Source organism: Rhea pennata, chromosome 4 (assembly GCF_028389875.1).
Source record: "Rhea pennata isolate bPtePen1 chromosome 4, bPtePen1.pri, whole genome shotgun sequence".
Lineage (NCBI taxonomy): Eukaryota > Metazoa > Chordata > Aves > Rheiformes > Rheidae > Rhea > Rhea pennata.
In genome coordinates, this window is record NC_084666.1 from 50,083,865 (window position 1) to 50,102,931 (window position 19,067).

The 19,067-nt window shown below is 40.3% G+C and overlaps 1 protein-coding gene across 7 annotated transcripts in view; it reads left to right on the forward strand.

Annotated features, from left to right (window-relative positions):
• The first annotated feature begins 3,449 nt into the window (after window positions 1-3,449).
• The window catches only part of OTUD4 (OTU deubiquitinase 4), a 34,569-nt gene continuing 18,951 nt past the window's right edge, over window positions 3,450-19,067 (forward strand). For 5 of the 7 annotated variants that reach the window (XM_062573904.1, XM_062573907.1, XM_062573908.1 and 2 more), the window contains exons 1-8: window positions 3,450-3,637; window positions 6,312-6,854; window positions 8,442-8,525; window positions 10,827-10,877; window positions 12,752-12,798; window positions 17,008-17,080; window positions 17,619-17,700; window positions 18,506-18,650. In XM_062573904.1, the coding sequence (XP_062429888.1) occupies window positions 6,690-6,854; window positions 8,442-8,525; window positions 10,827-10,877; window positions 12,752-12,798; window positions 17,008-17,080; window positions 17,619-17,700; window positions 18,506-18,650 (647 nt within the window). In that variant the 5' untranslated portion in view covers window positions 3,450-3,637; window positions 6,312-6,689. Of the gene's footprint in view, window positions 3,638-6,196; window positions 6,855-8,441; window positions 8,526-10,826; window positions 10,878-12,751; window positions 12,799-17,007; window positions 17,081-17,618; window positions 17,701-18,505; window positions 18,655-19,067 lie in introns of those variants that run through there. The other 2 variants (XM_062573913.1, XM_062573906.1) reach the window with 2 other exon arrangements.

Consider the following 19,067-nt stretch of genomic DNA (forward strand, 5'->3'; position numbering starts at 1 on the left):
AGGAATGCTGGCTGCAAATGTTAAGCACCTTAAATCTGATACTGTATTAAACATACATGGATTTAATACATGGAACTAAAGCAGCTGAAGTAATAGGCCAGTAGTTATAGCACTGGCAAAAACTCTGGAGAAAGCAAAATGTTACATGATTTTTTTTTTTTTTGAAGGATGCTAATTTCAAACTTAAGTAGACTGCATTTCTGCAGTCCCTTGAGATGTAATGAAAGTATGTAATACTGGGAGTGTGTGATCTTTCAATTGTGCATACAGCACAAACTTTCAGTCAGCTATAAATAGCATCTAGAAGTAATGCAACCACTACTATATTCTGCTGTTATTACATCGTGCTATTCTGCAAGACAAACATGAAATCAGACCTACTCTTCATCAGCAGAATTAAAAATAGGTTTGTCAACACATACAGATCCATAAAGAAAACTGGTTTTGTTGAAGTTGTTTTTTGTCATTTTGTTATCCCTCTTTAAGCCTGATCCATCACCTACTAAAGTCAATGGAAATCTTTCTATTGACTCAATTAAATGTTGGACTGAACTCATGACTAGAAAAGTATCATTTTCTAATCACCAGGTAACACTACCTGGTGTAGGGTTACCTAGTAACTATTTACTGTTTTATTTACTGTTACAGTATTTTGTGTATATCTTTTACAAAGCTTCTGCATGAGGAGAGCAACTGTTGTTTTGCAGGTATCAGGATAAGCGTAAGAAATTTTAAAGATTCACAAAGGGTCTAAAACCAAGTTCCTACTCTTCCTACCCCTCTAATCCAAGAAGTACAAGTCTCTCTCTAAGCTTATGAAAATAAGTTACTACCAGGAGTCAGTTCACTTAGTGGGCAGGAACTTTAAAAAACATCAACTAGCACACAGAACTACAGTGAATACTCTCACAAACAACAGAATACAGCTTAGAAGAGTGGACAGAATAAAACACAGTATTTTAAATACTTGGGATCTATTCGTCTGATGGAGCACAATCTTACCAAAAAGGAGTTAAACTAGAAGTTTGAATATGCTGTTCAGATTTGGTTGAAAGGGTTTGGCATAACTCTAGCTTAACTACAACACTGTCAGTCTCTTAGTCTAAACTCTGACACAGATTTAACCTGGCACCTCACTAGAACCAAAACCTGTCATATCTTTGCCTGTCTGCTCATTCTCACCCTCATACTTCTCTCTCTCTTGCATTGGTGGTTGTGTAGCAAGAGCACAACAAAATGGCTTGGAGAGCTGATATTGCTGAAAAGTATCCTGGGGCTCAGGGCAGAGGAAGCTTAGCTGTCAGCCAGGTCTGTTTTCTTGGTGTACTGCAGTGTCTGGCTGTATGAGGCTGGGTGCCCGCACAGGGGCAGGCACAGTGCAGGGACAGGACCAAGCAGCTAGCCCCAGCAAAGCACTGCTTCTTTCCAAGGCACTACCAGCTTAAATGTATACTGAACTACAGCATCGGAAACATGAGACCAGGTATTTCACTGGGTTATTTTTAAGCCTCCTGTCTTCAAAAGTACTGTTCACATGCTAACAGCCTATTTAACATACAGAGAAAGAGTATATTGAATTAGGCTAGCTCACTAGATCGGTTTACATAACCTGCTGATTAACTAATGTTTTGCATAACTTGATACCCCATTTCCACCAAAAATGGTCATTTCAGACAAAGTTAAAAATCTCATCATGAACTATTAAGCAAATAGACAATCTAAGATTTTTTTAACCACACTGTGATCTTTTTTACTGTGTCCTTAAGCGCTAGATTTTATAATCATCATTAATATTTACCCTAGCTAGATCTAAGTGCTTATTTATTTTTTAATTAATTCCCACTAAAGGTTTTGGCTTGATAATATGTTTTAGTGACGAGTTCCTAGCCTAAATAAGCAAATAAGTTTTTTGTTTAAAAAACCTACCGAATGTTAATTTGTGTACACTTCTCACTGCTTTCCCACTATTGAGTTACAGGAATTTTACACGTTTCATCGCATCTGTTATAGTATTTCCGAGAAAGAGTAATGCAACATGAGAGTTATCACTTACTATTCATGTAGTTACATACATATACTCAGGGCATAGTTTTAACAACTCTCTCCTTCGGCAAAAAGGCAGCTGATGTGATTGCCCGCCTCCTCCTGCGCGCTCAGTACTGATTCCTGTGACACACTCTCTTTCAGGGGTCTTAACGCATGATAAAAATTACTTGTCCAAAAAAGCGAGAAAGCGAGAAAGCGAGAAAGCGAGAAAGCGAGAAAGCGCGCGCATAATTCTTTAAAATGTTTCCTGTTGCATCCCACAATCATTTGTGGGTTCCAGTGAGCCCTGAAGGAGGCAAAGGCACTGCTTAAACTAGTATCACAGCCAAAATTTTTTGAAGCCGGACAGTGACTAACGCTCCGCCCCGCCCCGCCCCGCGAGGAGCCCCGGCCACAGGGGCGGCCGGCGGCAGCCGCGCCCCGCTCCCCCCGCGGGCAGCCGTTAGGGAGGGCGCGGCGCGCGCCGCCCGCCGCGGGCGGCTCCAACGGCAGCTCCGGCGCGGCGCGGCGCTGGGCGCGCCCTCCGCGGGGGGCGTGCGGCTAGGCCGGATTCACGCGGCTTTTGCGACACGACCACCGTTAAAAGGGATCCATCCCGCGCCCGCGGCTTTCTCGCCCTCCCTTCAAAGCACGGAAAGGCATCTCTTAAGTTACAGCTGCAGCCTCGCTCCTTCGTCCGTGACAGGGACCCTAGGGGCGGGGGGATGGGACGGCGCACGCCGCTTTCTCGGCCTGGCTGCGTGGAGGAGCCGCCGCGGTGCCTCAGGCCGCTTGTTTCGGGGACGCTTTAAGCCACAGAGGGGAAAAAACAGCCCCACTCCCGCTCGCGGAGCCGGGTGTCTGCGAGTGGCGGGGAAGGGATCGCACAGCAGCACACTGAACTGCGCGTTAACCTCAGGCTGTAATTGGGCAACCAGAGCCCGCCCGGCGCACACGAGCTCCGACACGGCGCGCCCGCCGCGCTGAGCCCAGCCCCCGGCGCGCCGCGGCGGGCGGACACGCGCCCCCCTTCCCCCCGCCGCCACAGCCGAGCGCGGGCACCAGCGCTCTGGGGGAAGGGACACATTCCTGGGCGGTACCACTGCGGGGGGAGGGAGAGGGGGACGCGCGGGCGACTGCTTTTCGCCTCGGCACCACCCGCTTCCTTAAAGCCGCCCAGCAGGAAAAAAAACGCTCAGAGGAAGCCCACGCCACGTGCCGCTTCCTCCCAGAGCCCCTGAGGCTTCTCACCGGCTCTTTCCTCCCCTCTGCGACAAATGGTACGAGCCACAGCCACCCGCACAGGTGTGGCCGGTGGGACAAACCAACTGTGGCCGGGGGGGGGTAGGGAGGAGGCGAGCGGTGCGGGTGCGCGCCGGCGCGCGCGCGCATTTGTGTGTGCGTGTGCGTGTAGAAGAGCGATGAGAAGTGGCGAGGCGGGAGGGCGAGACCGGGACGGGGTTGGCCGCAGCTGCATCATCGCAGAGCGACCGCCGCGGGAGATTGAAGTGCCTGCGCCGCCGCCGGGGCCCTGGCGAGGCGAGAAGGAGGCGGCGCCGCTGCCGCGAGCCGCCGTGCGGGGGAGGGAGGGGGGAGCGCGCCCGCCCCTCCGGTAAGTGCCAGTCAGCGGGGGGGGGGGGGGGATCCAGGGCCCGTGCGGTGGCCGTTGGGGGGCGGTTAACCCGTGTGCGTGTGCCCGCACGGAGGGCTGGGCCCCTCCGGCGGCGCCGAGCGGGCCCGGCCCGCGCCGATCCGTGCCCAGGGCAGAGGCGGCCGGGCCGGGCCGGGGAAGCCGCTGCCCTTGCAGTGGGCTGGCGGCTCTAGGCCCCGGGCTGCTCCCCCACCCTCCTCAGGACCCCGGGTCGCCCTGAGTCTCCCCAACGAGATTTGCCGGCTGGAAGGATTTATTTTATGGCTTTATATTCGTTTAATCAGCGCTCTCTGGAGCGGGGAAGGCTGCACGTGAATCTGGCCGCGAGCTGCTCTCCTCAAGGTTGCAGCTTCGTGAAGGCGTGAGGCGGTGGAGGTGGTCATGCGCCACCCTTGGGTGCCCCCGTGCCTGGTGCTGGCCCAAGTGTTAGCACAGCCAGGCAGTGAACTGAATCGTAAAGCTGATCCTGACTTAAAAATAAAACCAATAATTTTTTTTAAAAAAGTTATTAGCTTGAGTCAGTTTCCTGAGCTGACTGTGTAGGCACTAGCTCTTGGTGTAGAGGAGCTACCAGTGGCTGGAACTCCTGGGTTTTGTGACAGTACTGGTAAGCCACTTGGGGTACAATTTGGTCATCTTTACCTTGAAGGAGTATTCATTTAAATGTTGAAAGGTTTCAGGTGCCTTTTGATTGATTTGTTTCTCCATATGGCTTTGAAATTGCGCATATACTGATCAGATTTCTTTCAGGGGGAGCTTCACCTTTTTAGAAATAAATGGCTTCTTCTATAGCAGTACATGAGCAAAAATCTGTGTGGATGATCATTGCCTGATTGACTTCAGGAGCTGGACAGAAAAAGAGAGGGCTTTGGGGGAACTGACAGCTATGTGACTCTAATATTATCAGTTTATTCACTTACCAGAACTATATTTGCATTCTGTCACATATAATCTTAATTTTGGGTGATCTCATGCATAAAGGCACTTTTGAGTCTAACAGACATGATGAAAAGCATTTGCCTTTCCTCTAACCAGTTTCTGAATCACAGTGACAAAAGGCTGAAATATGAGGGAAGACAAATTTGTGAACATGTTAGAGGATACATCTGGCACTGAAAGTGACTAATAGAATGAGGAAAAATGGAATGTTCCTAAGAAGCTCTGTAACTGGACACTAGTTGGATAATTCACAAAAGCATCTAATCTTACCACCTAAATCTACAGAAGAAGCAACTGTCACATGGAGTATCTGTTATCTTTGATTTCTTAAGTGAATGTGGTAGCTGAGTCAGTGCCAGCAATAGTTTACAGTTCAGCATTGCATTGGGCTCTTTCCACCTTTTGGGGAGAAGTTTGGGCTTCTCTCAGTCCCTCACTAGCGTTCATACTTCACACTCCCTGTCTTAAAGCCCTTATATCCCCTCACTGCTTAATCAGCTCCCTGTGTATTAGAGCCTCAGGTGTCATCAGGACTTTCCTTTTACTTCTCTTAGTTTCTGTGCTTGTTTACAGAGACCACTGGGCAATTGTATCTGTTTCCACTAGACTAGCTCCTTACTGGCAAATTCTGTGAAACCTGGGCCTTTTAGGAAAAGGAAGTGTGATACTGCTTATACAGAGCTTCTGCAGTACTCAGCCGGGCTTGTAATTCTTGCCTGTCACATCACAGCCTCAGTCATAGCCTTCCCTGGCTTTGTTTCTGTTGTCGGAAAGTAAAAATTAGGATTTTCATATAACTGTCAGAAAGGAGAATTTTGAGGGTGGTAGCAAAAGAGAGGATAAGGCATTTTTTTGATGCTTCTTACAGTGTCTGCCTTAAGATCAGTGACCAGAAATTCATTCCTTCCCACTTCCCCACTCTATGACTTCAGAATCTGTTAAGTTAAACTGGAGAGTAACTGGTAACATTTTACTTACCACCCATGTGATCCCATCTCACCACTGAGAGCTTTCTAGCTTTTCCCTTAGGTAAGTTAGAAATCTACAGTAGAAAAGTCTTACTGGAAAGCTGGCTGCCTTGTCAGATTTTGTTCACTGAAATCTTTCCTTCCCCCAACTTCTAAGGCCTGTCCCTGAAATGCCAAGCAAAATTTAGTTCATTTTATTATAATTAAAAGCATGTTAGTTGCTGTTTGCTACTAAAAGAAATACTGGAGATTACTTTTTTTTAAACTGTTTGTACCATCCCACTTTTACTTCCATTTTCCTGTCACTGAACTGCAAAAATAATCTTACAGTTTAATCTGTTGGGGAGAAAAATAAATATAAGGAGAGGGGTTTAGTCTGTGGCCATCCCGGTGTCACTAGAGCTAACGAGCTCTAGCATAATGCAGTGTCACACGCACACGAAGCCCTGGGCGGCGCGGCACGGGGCTCAGCAGCCTGCCCTGGGCCCGGCTCGGCTCGCTGGCGCGCGGTGCCGGGGCGGCCGGCGGGGCCTGGGCCGGGGCAGCTCCGCTTCCTGCCCTCCCGGGACTACAGCTCCCAGAAGCGCCCGGGCTCCGGCTGAAAGCGAAAATAAACTCCAGGTTGCACTTTTTCTTTCTTTCTTTCTTTCTTTCTTTCTTTCTTTTTTTTTTTTTCCCTCCCCTCGGTGGTAGCACATGTGCTTTCTCTTTTGTTTTCCGCCTTGCAGCCCGAGTGCGAGCACATCTACGGAAACGCCGGGAATCTCTGCCCAGAGGAAGAGGTCGGATCGGGACCTTGCTGTAGCAGCTTCCAGGAACCGCTGCTAGGCCCTCTAGAGAAGCCTGCAAGCGACGTTTTTACGGGGCTAGAAGTCCAGGCTGTGCAGTGAAAGTTTCCTCCTTCTCTCCGTGATTCTCACATGCAATTTGATAACGTGAAGCGGGTGGCTTTTCCTGTTGCTGCTGCTGTCTCCAGTGCTGAGAGAGGCTGGTGGTCTCCACCCCCACCTGCTGCGGTTTCCTTCACCTGGCCCTAGAGCTGTGGGTTTGCATCACCATGTGGGGTTAGGAGGTGCAGTGAGCATCTGCAGCGCTTAGCAGTAAACATGGAGGCGGCGGGTAAACCAGATGGCGGGGAGCAGAGTCATCAAGGCAGCAGCACGGACACTCCTGGGGACGCTTCTATGGACCGCTACTTGCGATCTCAGGGCTTATATAGAAAGAGAGTTGCCAAGGATGGATCCTGTCTCTTCAGAGCTGTGGCTGAGCAGGTAACTTTTTTTTTTTAAGCAAAGCTGCTTTGCACAAAAGATTGGGAAGTGGGGGTTCTCATTAGTGGGTGATAATTAATTGTTAAAATGCAAACAGGTATAGGTTAGGGTGACCTAATCATATATTAGGAAAAGAAAGCAGTATCTCAAGGAGAGAGGTATTCCATGTGTACTACATTCATGTACTGTTAAGAAAATTTTAGCTTTTATATTTTGACATCCTCATCCCCCCTACATTTTTCATGTAAGATTTCAGCATTTGGGAACAATAGCTTCATATAAAACTGTTTCCTAAACTGACTTAGCAGGAGGAGCTTAACTAAGAACAAGGCTTTTAAGTGGTTTATTGTAAAATCAGAGAAAGTGAACAATTTATGTTATTCTTCCTGTTGAATTCTCCCCTCCCCCATTTCAATGTAACTTAAAGGAAAAAAGTGACCGTGTCATCTTGTCTTTAATACAGACAAACAGCAGTGGGAGCTCTGGTGCTTCTGTTTGTGAGAGCCCAGATTCCTATGCTAGTACGCAGTTCACTTTTTTTTAATAACTTTTTCTACAAAATTTTATAGTTTCAGTCAAGTGTCCATTATTGTTCTGAAATTAACTCTTTTTTTATGTTCAGGGAATAACGAATGCATTGATCTTGTGATGTTTTTACCTGAAATATTAAGAGGAGACTTCCCTCTCAATCCAATGAGAACTTTTTTTTTAATTCGCCTTAAATTTTGAGCATTTCATTCATATTTTGTTAAAGAAAGGGTCTTCAATTCAAAGGGAGTAGGTGTTTATCCAGAGGTTGGCCTTGTCTCTGTACCCTTCATACAGGAAAACATTCTGATCTGAATTTGGAAGTGTTTTGAAATGAGGGTAGCGTGCAAGATTTGCAAGATATGCTGTAATTTAAATTGTCTGGAACTTCCCTATATTGTAGTAGGGATGCAGACAAAATCATGCTGGAGGTAACTCTGATCCCATGATTAAAGCAGTATTTTCTGATGGAGATTTGAACAAGGAGTAGAATGCAGGCGTTGGATTCTGAATTCGTGGCTTCCAAGTAAGTGCTTGGACAATAGAATTACACCTCTTAAATCAAGGAAATTAACACTGTACTCTTATAGATTTGGTTGGATTTCATTTTGACAAGTACATACTAGTAACTGATCTCTTCATCCCTTCCTGCAGTAACAAAAACTTACTTCATCAACTAACTGCAGTCATTTACAAAGGTGCCAGAGAACAACAACAAATGCTGTTCTACTTATTTCTCTCAATAAATTTTCCTAGAATTGAATATTTAAATTTAGTATATTTGTGAATTCTGCTGTTAATTTTGGCTAAGTAATTGAAGTTTTATGTACATAAATATTTCATTGTCGAATAAATATTTTATATATTCTTGAAGTAAAAATAGGCCATTTCCAAGCAGTGTTTGGCATACAGAAATTGATTATTTATGTGCTTACATCAAAAATCATAAGAACTAGTGTCATTTTCTTCCATTTCTCCCTTTGTAGGTATTAAACTGTCAGTCTCAGCATCTTGATGTAGGATGGCTTGTTTCATTTTCTTCCATTTCTCCCTTTGTAGGTATTAAACTGTCAGTCTCGGCATATTGATGTTAGGATGGCTTGTGTTGATTATCTTCGGAAAAATAGGGAGAAATTTGAAGCAGTAAGTATATATGTATTTTCTTCTCCTTTCTCCTGAGTATTTAAAAATCTTATTTTATTTCTTCCACTTGTGTAATCCACAGAGTTTGTGGTACCTGTGTGCTGGTTGATGCTTTTTGAAGCTTGTGCCCTTAACTTAACTTACTCGTTTGGTAGTAACTTTTTCATAAGCTTAGAGAAAGACCTGTACTGCTTGGACTAGGGGTGTGGGAAGAGTAGGAAATCAAATGCTCATTTTAAAAAAACAAAACAACCCTCCCCCCTCTTCCCCCCCCCCCCCCAAAAAAAAAAAGTTTATGTCCATGGCTGTGGAAGGAAAAGTTTGCCACACTATCATTTTCATCTGTATTTGGCCGATGTCATCAATGCTAACAATATATATCTTTTTTTTCTTTTCCTTTTAAAGAAGTGATAGTAAATAATAGTGCTCCTGTTTGTATTTAAATGTGTTCCAGTATATGTACTGTTTAATTAATTTCCAAGGTAACCACAATAGAGGTGTATGTAAGTATTTGTTACTGAAGGAGTATTGCTCAGGTTCTTTTTTCTGTTCTAAATTTATTTGGATCCAGAATAGAATAAGGCTGCCTTATATGTACTTTGGGATAAAATAGAGAAGGTAAATAGAAAGAAAGATGTGTATGTTTTTTAGAATTTCTGACAAACTGCCCTGTGCTCAAATGTGACTGGTGACTAATAATATGGAAGTTCTCAAGAAGGAAAAAGGTGAAATATAGTGAACCTCTCTGAAATAATGTAGTCCTGACTCTAGTGTTTTCATTTGCCATTATGAGTGTTTGATTCCTTTGCTTCCAGTCCATTTGATAACTAATAAGATCTTTTTCCCTCACCCCTTTTTCCTCCCTCCAGTGCTGACTCTTTCATCCCTCTCTCTCACTCAAGAATTACCCCGTTCACTTCAATATCTGCTTGTCTAGCCCTGTTATTTCATTGTGTAGCTTTTTGAAATATAATGACCTGCCTGGCTTTTTGACTAAATGTGTGGGTTTTGTTTTGTTTTCATGTGTATGTGGTCCTTTTTTTTTTTTTTTTTTTTTTTTTTTTTTCCCTCCTGCCTTCTTTTCTGCCATCTTCTTGGCTGAATAACTGTGATGTCCAACCTAGCTGTTTTTGCTGACATGGTCTTGCTCAAATTTCTGGTCTCCATATGTATAAAATCTAACCTCCTCCTCCAACTTGACCTAGGTGTGATGTGACCTCTCCTCTACCCATCTTCCCTGTCCTTCTGAAGAAACTTCTCTTATAAATAAATAAATAAATAAATAAAAATTTTTAGGCTTTTCAGAATAGGTGTTTCAGGTGTAGGGCTGAAGCGTTTTCATGTCTGTTCTCACTTCCTAGTGTTCCTACTACTTCGGATACTGCACTTCTACTCTGCTGATATCCTTTGCCTGTTTTTATTTAGCACCCAGTTGTTCTGTCCAAATTAAAAACTTTGACCAGAGTTTTTGATGTTCCTCATGAACAGCAGTGTCAACCCAAGTTCAGAATGGCTGAAGTGGCACTCTCAATCTCGTTACTCCACTCAGTTTTCCTTATTTACCCCCCCTTTTTTTCTTTTGAATAACTATGGATAAAGAGGCCATCCTGCCTATAACGTGAGTTCATAACTGGAACTACTTCTTTATTTGGACTTCTGTGGATCTTTGTATTTAGCTAAATCAAAGAAGTTATTTAGAAACAGTCTGCCCTTTTCATATATGTTAAGGGTAGCTGAACAGATTGCTTTCTTAGCTTGACTCTTAAAATGTTGCCCCTTTGCATCCTTTCATTGGGTTCCATTTTCTGCATTGCTTTAAACATAAGCTACCTTTACTTCCAATGTCCTTTATGACCTGCTCACGTTATATGTGTCACTGAAGTTCTATTAAAAAAAAGTGACTCCCATTCCTGATTGTCCATAGCTGCTAATTTTTATTAACAAGATTCTTGAATAATCGTGCATACACTCCCTTCTGGGATGCTTTGCGTGCTTCGGACAAATTCCCCATAACACCTGCTTCACAGTATGTTTGTTTTCTTTTGGATTTTCCGTTGCCTACTGAACTTCATATTTGCTGTGACAACTCCAAAAGCTGTTGATATTCTTGCTGTCTGAAACTCAGACCTATATTTCTTGACTATTTATTGCCTTGTTCTGCATTGCTTTATATTTAGATTGTGAGCACTTTGAGGATAGAGTTGTCTTAATTTCTAAAGGTACTTTACCATTGATATAGTGGGTCGTAGACTATGAATCCTGTATGTTAATAACAATAACAATCTGTACTTTTTAATACAGTTCATAGAGGGGCCATTTGAAGAATACTTAAAATGTTTGGAAAACCCACAGGTATGTTAAACCTGACTAACAACAGAAAGCAGTATTTTGTTGATGTTGATAGGTAATCTTTTTTTTTTTTTTTTCCCCTAGAAGTTGTGGACTGAGCTTTTGCATTGTGTGTGTACGTATATACATATATATATGTATATATATGTATATACACACACATATGTGCACATTCCCTTTTGCAAAAGGTTATGGAATTTTCTGTTATCTTGATGTAAACAATTTTTTTTCCATGAAATGTGCATCCAGATGTTTTTGGCCTCTGCAAATGCAAAAAACGAATGAACGAACGAACAAAAAACCTGACTAGTGTTTTCTTTAAGCTAGCCTTGAAGGATAGATTAGGTAACAAATAAAAAGTTACTGATATACAGAATACTGGAAACAATAATCATGGGCTGTTGCAAAGACACTGATTAAAAACAGGATTGACTTTTTTTTAGTTGTGTTAGACTAGGGAGTTAACAATTTATGTTAGACTAGTACAGCATTGCAAAATACAGTAAATTTTTATTTTTTTTGAAGAGAGAGTTTGTACATATATTTTTATTACGTTTTCCCATCCTAGAAATTGAAGCATGATTCTTCTGCTATGCCAGCAAAGTCCCTAATTAGAATGGCCAACCAGATGAAGTCAGTTTCCAAAATGAGTGGTGGAAGGGGGAAAACTTGGCCATTAGCCTATTTGAGTTCTGTCTTGCTTTGTTCATTCCAAAATTTTTCATTGTAAGTTTTGATGTTCATATCCTGAGATCATATGCTATGCCAAACAGTAAGGCATGCTATTTTCCAGTAGAACTTACTCTGCAGCTAAACTGCACTGAAGTAAAAGCAGAGCAGCATGTGTATAGAAAATGCTTTTTCCCTACATACCTACTAATGTTAAAAAAAAAAATCTTTTTGAAAAATTAAACATATGGTAGCTTTCTTATATGATTAAAGAAATTAAGTTATTTTATATTTTAAAGCTGTATTCACAATTTATATATAAAAAAATATTTAAAAAAACTGGACTGCTACAAATTTTTGCCCACGTTTGATTTCAGTTGCTTTTAATTTAGGAAAAAAAAATTGTAAGAAAGCTGTGATGTCATGTTGGAGCATGCAATTAGACTGGTAATGAAAGCAAGAAATTTCTAATGATTTGAGTCTGAATTACAGTGTTCACTTCACTGTTTAACAGCTTTAAAAGGCAGACTTTTGGTCCTTTAGGTATTAATATATAGCTGTTTGCATCAGAAGTGCAACTTTACTACAGTATTAATTTAGCTGTTTGAAAGTGATCTGTTCACTTTGTTTTGGAGCACTTCAGCTGTCTGTGTCAAGATACTTGTACGCTAGTTGTCTCTGTTTTAGGCAGAAGACTTAAGCCACAAGGTTTTTGTTCCAGTTGTTCTTTAGTTTAAAGCCCACAAAGCCAGACATTTTTTGAAGGAAGAGATTAACATTTTAAAAAGCACTGGATAAATGCAACACTTTTTCTTGAAAATCACTTCTGATACACTAGCCTTCCGCTTGTCTGTTTAACAAAAGAAAGATAAAAATACTATGTCATCTTTCAAAGTCATACTTCTTAATCATAGCTCTGCACTTAGTAGCTGTTCTTAGTTCTCTCTCTTAGTTCTCTCTGTTTTTATACAGAGTAGTTTCTACATGGGGAAAAAACCTCTAACTTCTACATGTTACCTTTACAGGAATAATTATTGTTATTTTAAAATATGCCTTTTAATATAGTCAAAATATTTGGCAGAAATCCAGGTTCAGTGTCAGCATATTAATTTTTTGATAATGATTCCTTGTTTCTATTTACCTGCACATAAAGAAGTATAATAATTGTGTATTTGATTGAACTTAATTTTTCCTTTTTTTTAATACAGGAATGGGTTGGACAAGTAGAAATAAGTGCCCTTTCTCTTATGTACAAGTAAGGAAAAATTTATTTATTTTTTATTGAGTTCTGTTACGATGAACTAGCTTGTTTCAATCAATTCAGTTGTTCTGTTAATTAATCAGTTGGAATACAAAAGATATGATGACATATAACTTTCTGCAGAATAATAATGTAATACACTTAATATATACATATTTTTATATCTGTAAATATTGAGAGAGTGTGTATATTTATGTATAAATATATATATATACAAATTTATGTAATATATATTTATAAGTACATATATATATATATATGTAAAATATACTTGCAGCTGTCAAGGTATTAAATAAAAATAGAAAGTGAGCTTTGAAAGTGACATCTAATCTGAGATTTGAATAATTTGCAATAATGTCACATGTCTCACCTGCAGCTGCGTGTGGGTAGTCATACTGTTAGTATTTCTTGTTAATTTTCATATCATAATTTTTTGTATTACAGTTGATTCTTTTTCCTCCTCTTCCTGGTTCTCACCAAGTTTTTAATAATAGCCCTTCTACTAAGATGTGATGTTTACCTATTTCTTTATTTCCTCCATACAACTCTGTGATGTAGTTTACTGGTATGAGTTACTGTAGGCTGTATGCTAGAAAGCCATTCTCGTACATCCCCTAGTGTGAAGGTACGTGCACTGCTATAAGGCTACCTGGTGTACTGCTGTAGCTTATTCTGTTTCATTCAGCGCAGATAAGTAGTATGAATTTGCTGAGGTCCATAGCCTGAGATAACCTTAAGAAATGTTTCAGCATTCGTGCACAAACTTTCCTCTTGGCGATGAAAAGTTTTGCTGGTATGTTTTAAGTAAATACAATCCTATATGCTAATCTTACTTTACAAAGTAACATATGCTTTTATAATAACTGAGCTTTCTAATTACTGTACAAGAGAGAGCTATGTATAACAGCTTCTCTTTCTGCTGTTTGTAGATCAGTTGGAAAATTTAGTATTTCAGTATGGTTACTGTAAATTAATGACTTTGCTGTTGTGCTTTAACTCTTGATCAGACAACTGACATAAGGAGAGAAACTAGTTAAATGAAATACTAGTTTCAGGTACTTAGGTGAGTGCAAAATGCAGGAAATTGCACAAAGTTCTATGCTTGATTGCATTTTATGTGGCTAATGGGACTGAAGTTGTGCATGTGCTGGATGAGTGAAAGAACTGGACTGAAAGTGAGAGTAAGATTTGACTTGACAAATGTATATAGAGTCTTACATTTAGACAAGGCCAGGGTGTAGAGAGATGTGCCTCAATTTAAGTCGACAAAGTTGCATGCTTCATTGCATCAAAACTGGATGGTTTTGTCCATCTGTTTCTTGTATCTCTTGGTCGTGGGAGAAGTCTTCTGATGAAATAGAAGCAAAGTTTACTTTGAAGTCATGGCATGTTGGCATCCAGGACCACAGCTAATAACCTATATTTATCTTGGTATTAATTAAAAAAAATATTTTCTGTTTCCCATTAGAGGCGTGGGGAGGCTTGTAGCATAGCTACAACTGCAGGTACTTCACTGCAGAGTTAAACATGTGAGAACTGGTTTCTATTAAAAATGCAATATTGTAGCCTTGGCAAAGTAAGAATGGTGATGGCAGTAGAGGAAAGTGTTGGGTTTTTTTTTTTTTTTTTTTGATGATTTTTTTTTCTCTCTTCCTGCTTGCTGACAGACTGAAGGAAAGCAGAACAAATAAATTTCTTGTCCTATTCCAAATGAAGAGGAGAGAGAGAATTTCAGAGTCTTCAAGTGTAAGACAGAAGTGGAATGTGAATAGGTTTACTGCTCAGATGTGTTGCAAGTCTAGTGACACATCTAGTGATCTTTCTTATCTAGTAAATTTTTGTACCTCTCTGAAGCATGTGGCCTCCTAAGTCAGGAAATTTTGTTCCTCTCAACTGCTTTTCTGAATTGTATTAGGAAGGTTTTTTCCCTTCCAAAAACTGTGCCTGTGAGTATATTTAATAATTTTGCAAGACTAATTATAAAATTCTGCTAGTGTGAGCAAGGAAGAAGTTGAAGGAATAGATGGATTGCTGCGCAAAGAATTCAAAGGAAGGATTATGTGCAAAGATAAATAGGGAAAAAATAAATCGAGTTAGGGTTGTGACAGATTATGGCACCAAAAAAAAAAAAAAGAAAAGCCAAGATTTGCAGTGTCTTTCCCTTTTTAGAAAATAAAAGAGAAATAACCTGTCCTGTCAATATCAGTTGTGGCTTTTCCTGTATTTGTTCCTTTGAATCCCATCTGGCGTTTGACTTTTAATGCAACGAAATAAAGTGTTTTAATGTACATTCTAAACTTGCTAAACTCTATCAGTCCAACTGTCTGTAGTATTAATTATCTTAAATGTAATAAGGTGGAGTTAGTTTACCTGGGAAAGCAGTCACTGCATGGGACCAAAACCTAGTCTGCAGCAATAAAATTTTCTAAGTTCTTTTTGAAGAAGTATGCTGGACTGATACCCTTGATGATGGCTTTCTTCCAACACTCCAACTTCATGCCCTGTATGGATTCAGTCCAACTTATCAAAAAGTATGCTTCGGTTCTCTCATTTGAAGACAACAGACCAATCTTTTTCTTGGCAGCTTAAGTCCAGGAATTCAAGTCCAGCAAACACTATGTGACATTGGACCCCACTCTTGCTGTAGAGTTTCATCTGTAGAGGAACAGAAACTAAGCCATCTCCATGTCTCTTGTAGTGTATTATCAATTTTAAAATGCAGGAGAGGCTCTTTTCACCACATAGATGGAAACAGTGAGACACGGGGAAAGCATGATTTTTGGAGGTGCTGGGGACACAGTTACAGTGTTAGAGCCTCGGGCTGTACCCAGGAACTGTCCATTTGGGCAGTCCGCACGCTCCTGCGCGTGCTTTGGCAGCTACGTTACCGGGGCTCCCCTGGCAATTCTGGGTGCTGTTCAGGAGCACAAAAGTTGCGTGGACCATTCTGATTGCGGGAACTTGCTTTGGCAGGTGAGAAGAGTTTATTAGCATAGATATGGGCTGTTCCCTGTTACTTGGCCTCAGTGCCCAGAAGGGTCCTTGGGCACGCTGAATTTGCTAGTACAGATGTTGCCTGGGTGATTTGCTCAGCTGTCAGAAGAATACCAGCATTTCCTGGTTCTCTTGATAAAATCAACCTCCTCTTTGTCCCAGTGGATTCCAAATGGCAAAATGTTGTGAATGCTGTTCTATTTTTTTTTATTTTATTAGTGTGTTTTACTTGTCATTGGCTCAGTGTGTGTTGTGCTGGTATATTTTAGTGTGGTAGGCTGATGTGTTCTGTTACAGTAAAACCATATTGAACTCTGCTCAACCTCACTGACTTCTTTCTTGCTCTTTTCTGAGGTGTTTTATTGCTTTGTACTAATCAAACTTTCATAATCTTTTTTTGTACTGGGAACGGTTACAGGAACATTTTTGGGACAGCTCCAAATTGAGGCAAATAGAATAACATGCAAATGTTTTAAAACAGATCCTCTGTAGTGTTCTTAAAAAGCTGACATAACTATCAAAAAAAATAATTATATCAAAAAGTATGTATCTGAAAATGTTGCTGAGTTGGGACTAATAATGATTGTACTGTTGCACAAGTGCTTTTGGAAGTTTCTCCACTGAAACGGAAAGAGACAAGAAATCAGATTTGTATAATAAAGAAAAAAGAAGATACTAAATATGTGGCTAGAAATATGGAACGGCAACTTTGCAAGCAGTTTTAATGCTTGGGCAGAGAGAGAGGGGTAGAAGTAGCTTGGACAAAAACAAAATCTGTATTTTAATCATTATTAGCTGCGTCTATGCTAAGTCTCTTTTGTGATGTTGTTGGCTGAGAACTGCTGTGGTGCACCATGGGCTCCCCTTTGTGTGAGGTGCATCATAGAAGACATGGTGCTGCCCAGAAACTTCACACGCAGAAAAGTGGAAGCATAATACTAAACACTGGTATTGTCAAATGTAAATATTTGACTGTTTGAAGTTCTGTTGAGAACCCACACTTCACAAAAGTAAACCTTTTCCTGACTAGAGACAGCTGCACTAATATTCTTCAGTATTTTTTTTCCCAATAAGTGTATTCTTCAGTATTTTTTTCCCAATAAGTGTATTCTGTGGTTGGTGTGTGTTCCTCAAACTTGACTGGAATATTCTAGTTTTTACTGAAATGTATTTTTATGTGAGTTCTTAATTAGTACTTTTTTTTCTTAGGAAAGACTTCATAATCTACCGGGAACCAAATGTTTCTCCTTCACATGTAACTGAAAATGGCTTTTCTGATAAGGTAAAAAATTTGAGGCTATTTTGAGTTAAGACAAATTTGCTGTAATTAACAACAAATAATTTAATGTGAAACTTACTAATCAATACAATGAAATGCTCTGTAAATTCAATTTAATTTCTTTTGTATCTATTTATGATAACTGTTCTGTTGATATATACATATATGTGTGTGTATATATATGTATATAATGTGTGCGCGCGCACACACACACACACGTATATATATGTATGAGAGGGAGTGCGCATGCTGTTTCTTTTAAATAAATGTTCCATAATTGGGTGTAATATACCTTCATAGTAATGTAAAATTATGTTAAAAAAAAATTGCTAGTGGTACCGACTCACATAGTTACCTTTATATTAAATTTATTTTTGACTAGGTTTTAAGGACACCTGCTAAAACTTTTGATAGGGTTTTATTGATACTTTGAGATACTGAAATTCAAAAGGGTGTGTTGGCATATCAAATGCCATTTGGGAAGTAATGTTCCTACTAAAAATCAAGTGAGATACAAAACTTTTTTTCTTTTTTTTTAAAGGTATTGCTGTGTTTCTCAAATGGAAACCACTATGATATTGTTTATCCCATAGAGTATTCAGAAAGAGCTGCTCTCTGTCAGTGTGAGTATTGTGTTGGTTAGTTAAAAGTGTATATTTTCACCAAAAATGTTAAAATGATCCCTGTTGTTTTTCAATTGGAGAGAAAAAGATCTATATGAAGGTTTATTACCATTTTAGTGTAGCTTTATTTTCCAATTGCAAGATCATGCAATCATTGACTTTTTCAAGTCTTGAATTTTTACTATGTCATGATTTTGAGGCAGATCTACACAAAAAGAAAAAGTCTTACTTGTCTCTTTGGATTTGAGTGCTTTATAAAATCAGTTCACCATAATTTTTATTTAATCTGTCGCATTGTCTCTGGTCAGTGTTCTAGTTTTAATTTTGTACTTCATACTAGCAAACTTTAGGCTGTTAGCAAATCATCTTGTATGTAACTTCTTACAGAAGTCACAGGAGTTGCATGTGCAAAAAAAAAAAAAAGCAAAAACTGCACCAACCACCCATCTTCATAGATTTTCTTTACTATATTAAAGCAATGCCCAAAAGCCCTAAGCAGGTTTGAGCCACTGTGATACCCTCTACAAGCATGAGTTCTGAACCTTCCCGAAAACTTTGCCCGTATGCCAGTTCAGTTACAGGGCTGTAGCCAATTGAGACCTGATTTCTAGTAGTTGCATGCAAACCATTAAACAGTAGCAGCTGCAGCTGTTTTGGCTCTTAATGCCTTCATTGTTTCAGCTAACACTTCAAAAACTTGCTTTTCCTAATTGAAATAGTTTGAAATGTCTCTGTAACAGTGGTGTAAAATCCCATTTACCTTGTAATTGATTTTGCCCTCTGTATTTCTCCTTCCCTTCCCCAGCTCTTCTGTATGAACTGCTGTATGAAAAGGTATTTGATACAGATGTAAAGCAAATCATAGCAGAGCTTAGTGCTGTTGATGTGACAGAGGAAAGTAATGGTAGCAGTGAAGTATCTGCTTCAGATTCAGAAGATGACAACTACAGGTAACTGGAATTTAAATCTTAAAGTAAGCTGCCTGTGGACAATGCGCATTAAAGATGATCTTTGAATTTATGGTGGGTGGTAGAATCCTAATCTTCATTGTAGCTAAGGATAGGTACAGTGAAGGATTGGTTCCTCTGTTTTTTCTGCAGTCTGGCTTTGAGCCTCTTTACATAATGGAATTATGTAAACTGAATACTGCCATTGTAGCATGTCCCTCTTTCTGTTTAAAACACCAGAATCCCTTGGGAGAATTACCAGTATGCAAGTTGGGCATGGTAACTGCATGAGAATTACTTGACTTGCTCGTGAAACTTAACAGAGTTAGAGGAATCTAATCCAGTTTGTGTTATTTCCACATCTTGGGGGTTGAAATGTCTGTTGGATAGAGAACAGCACTTGGATGTAGCTGGTGGAGA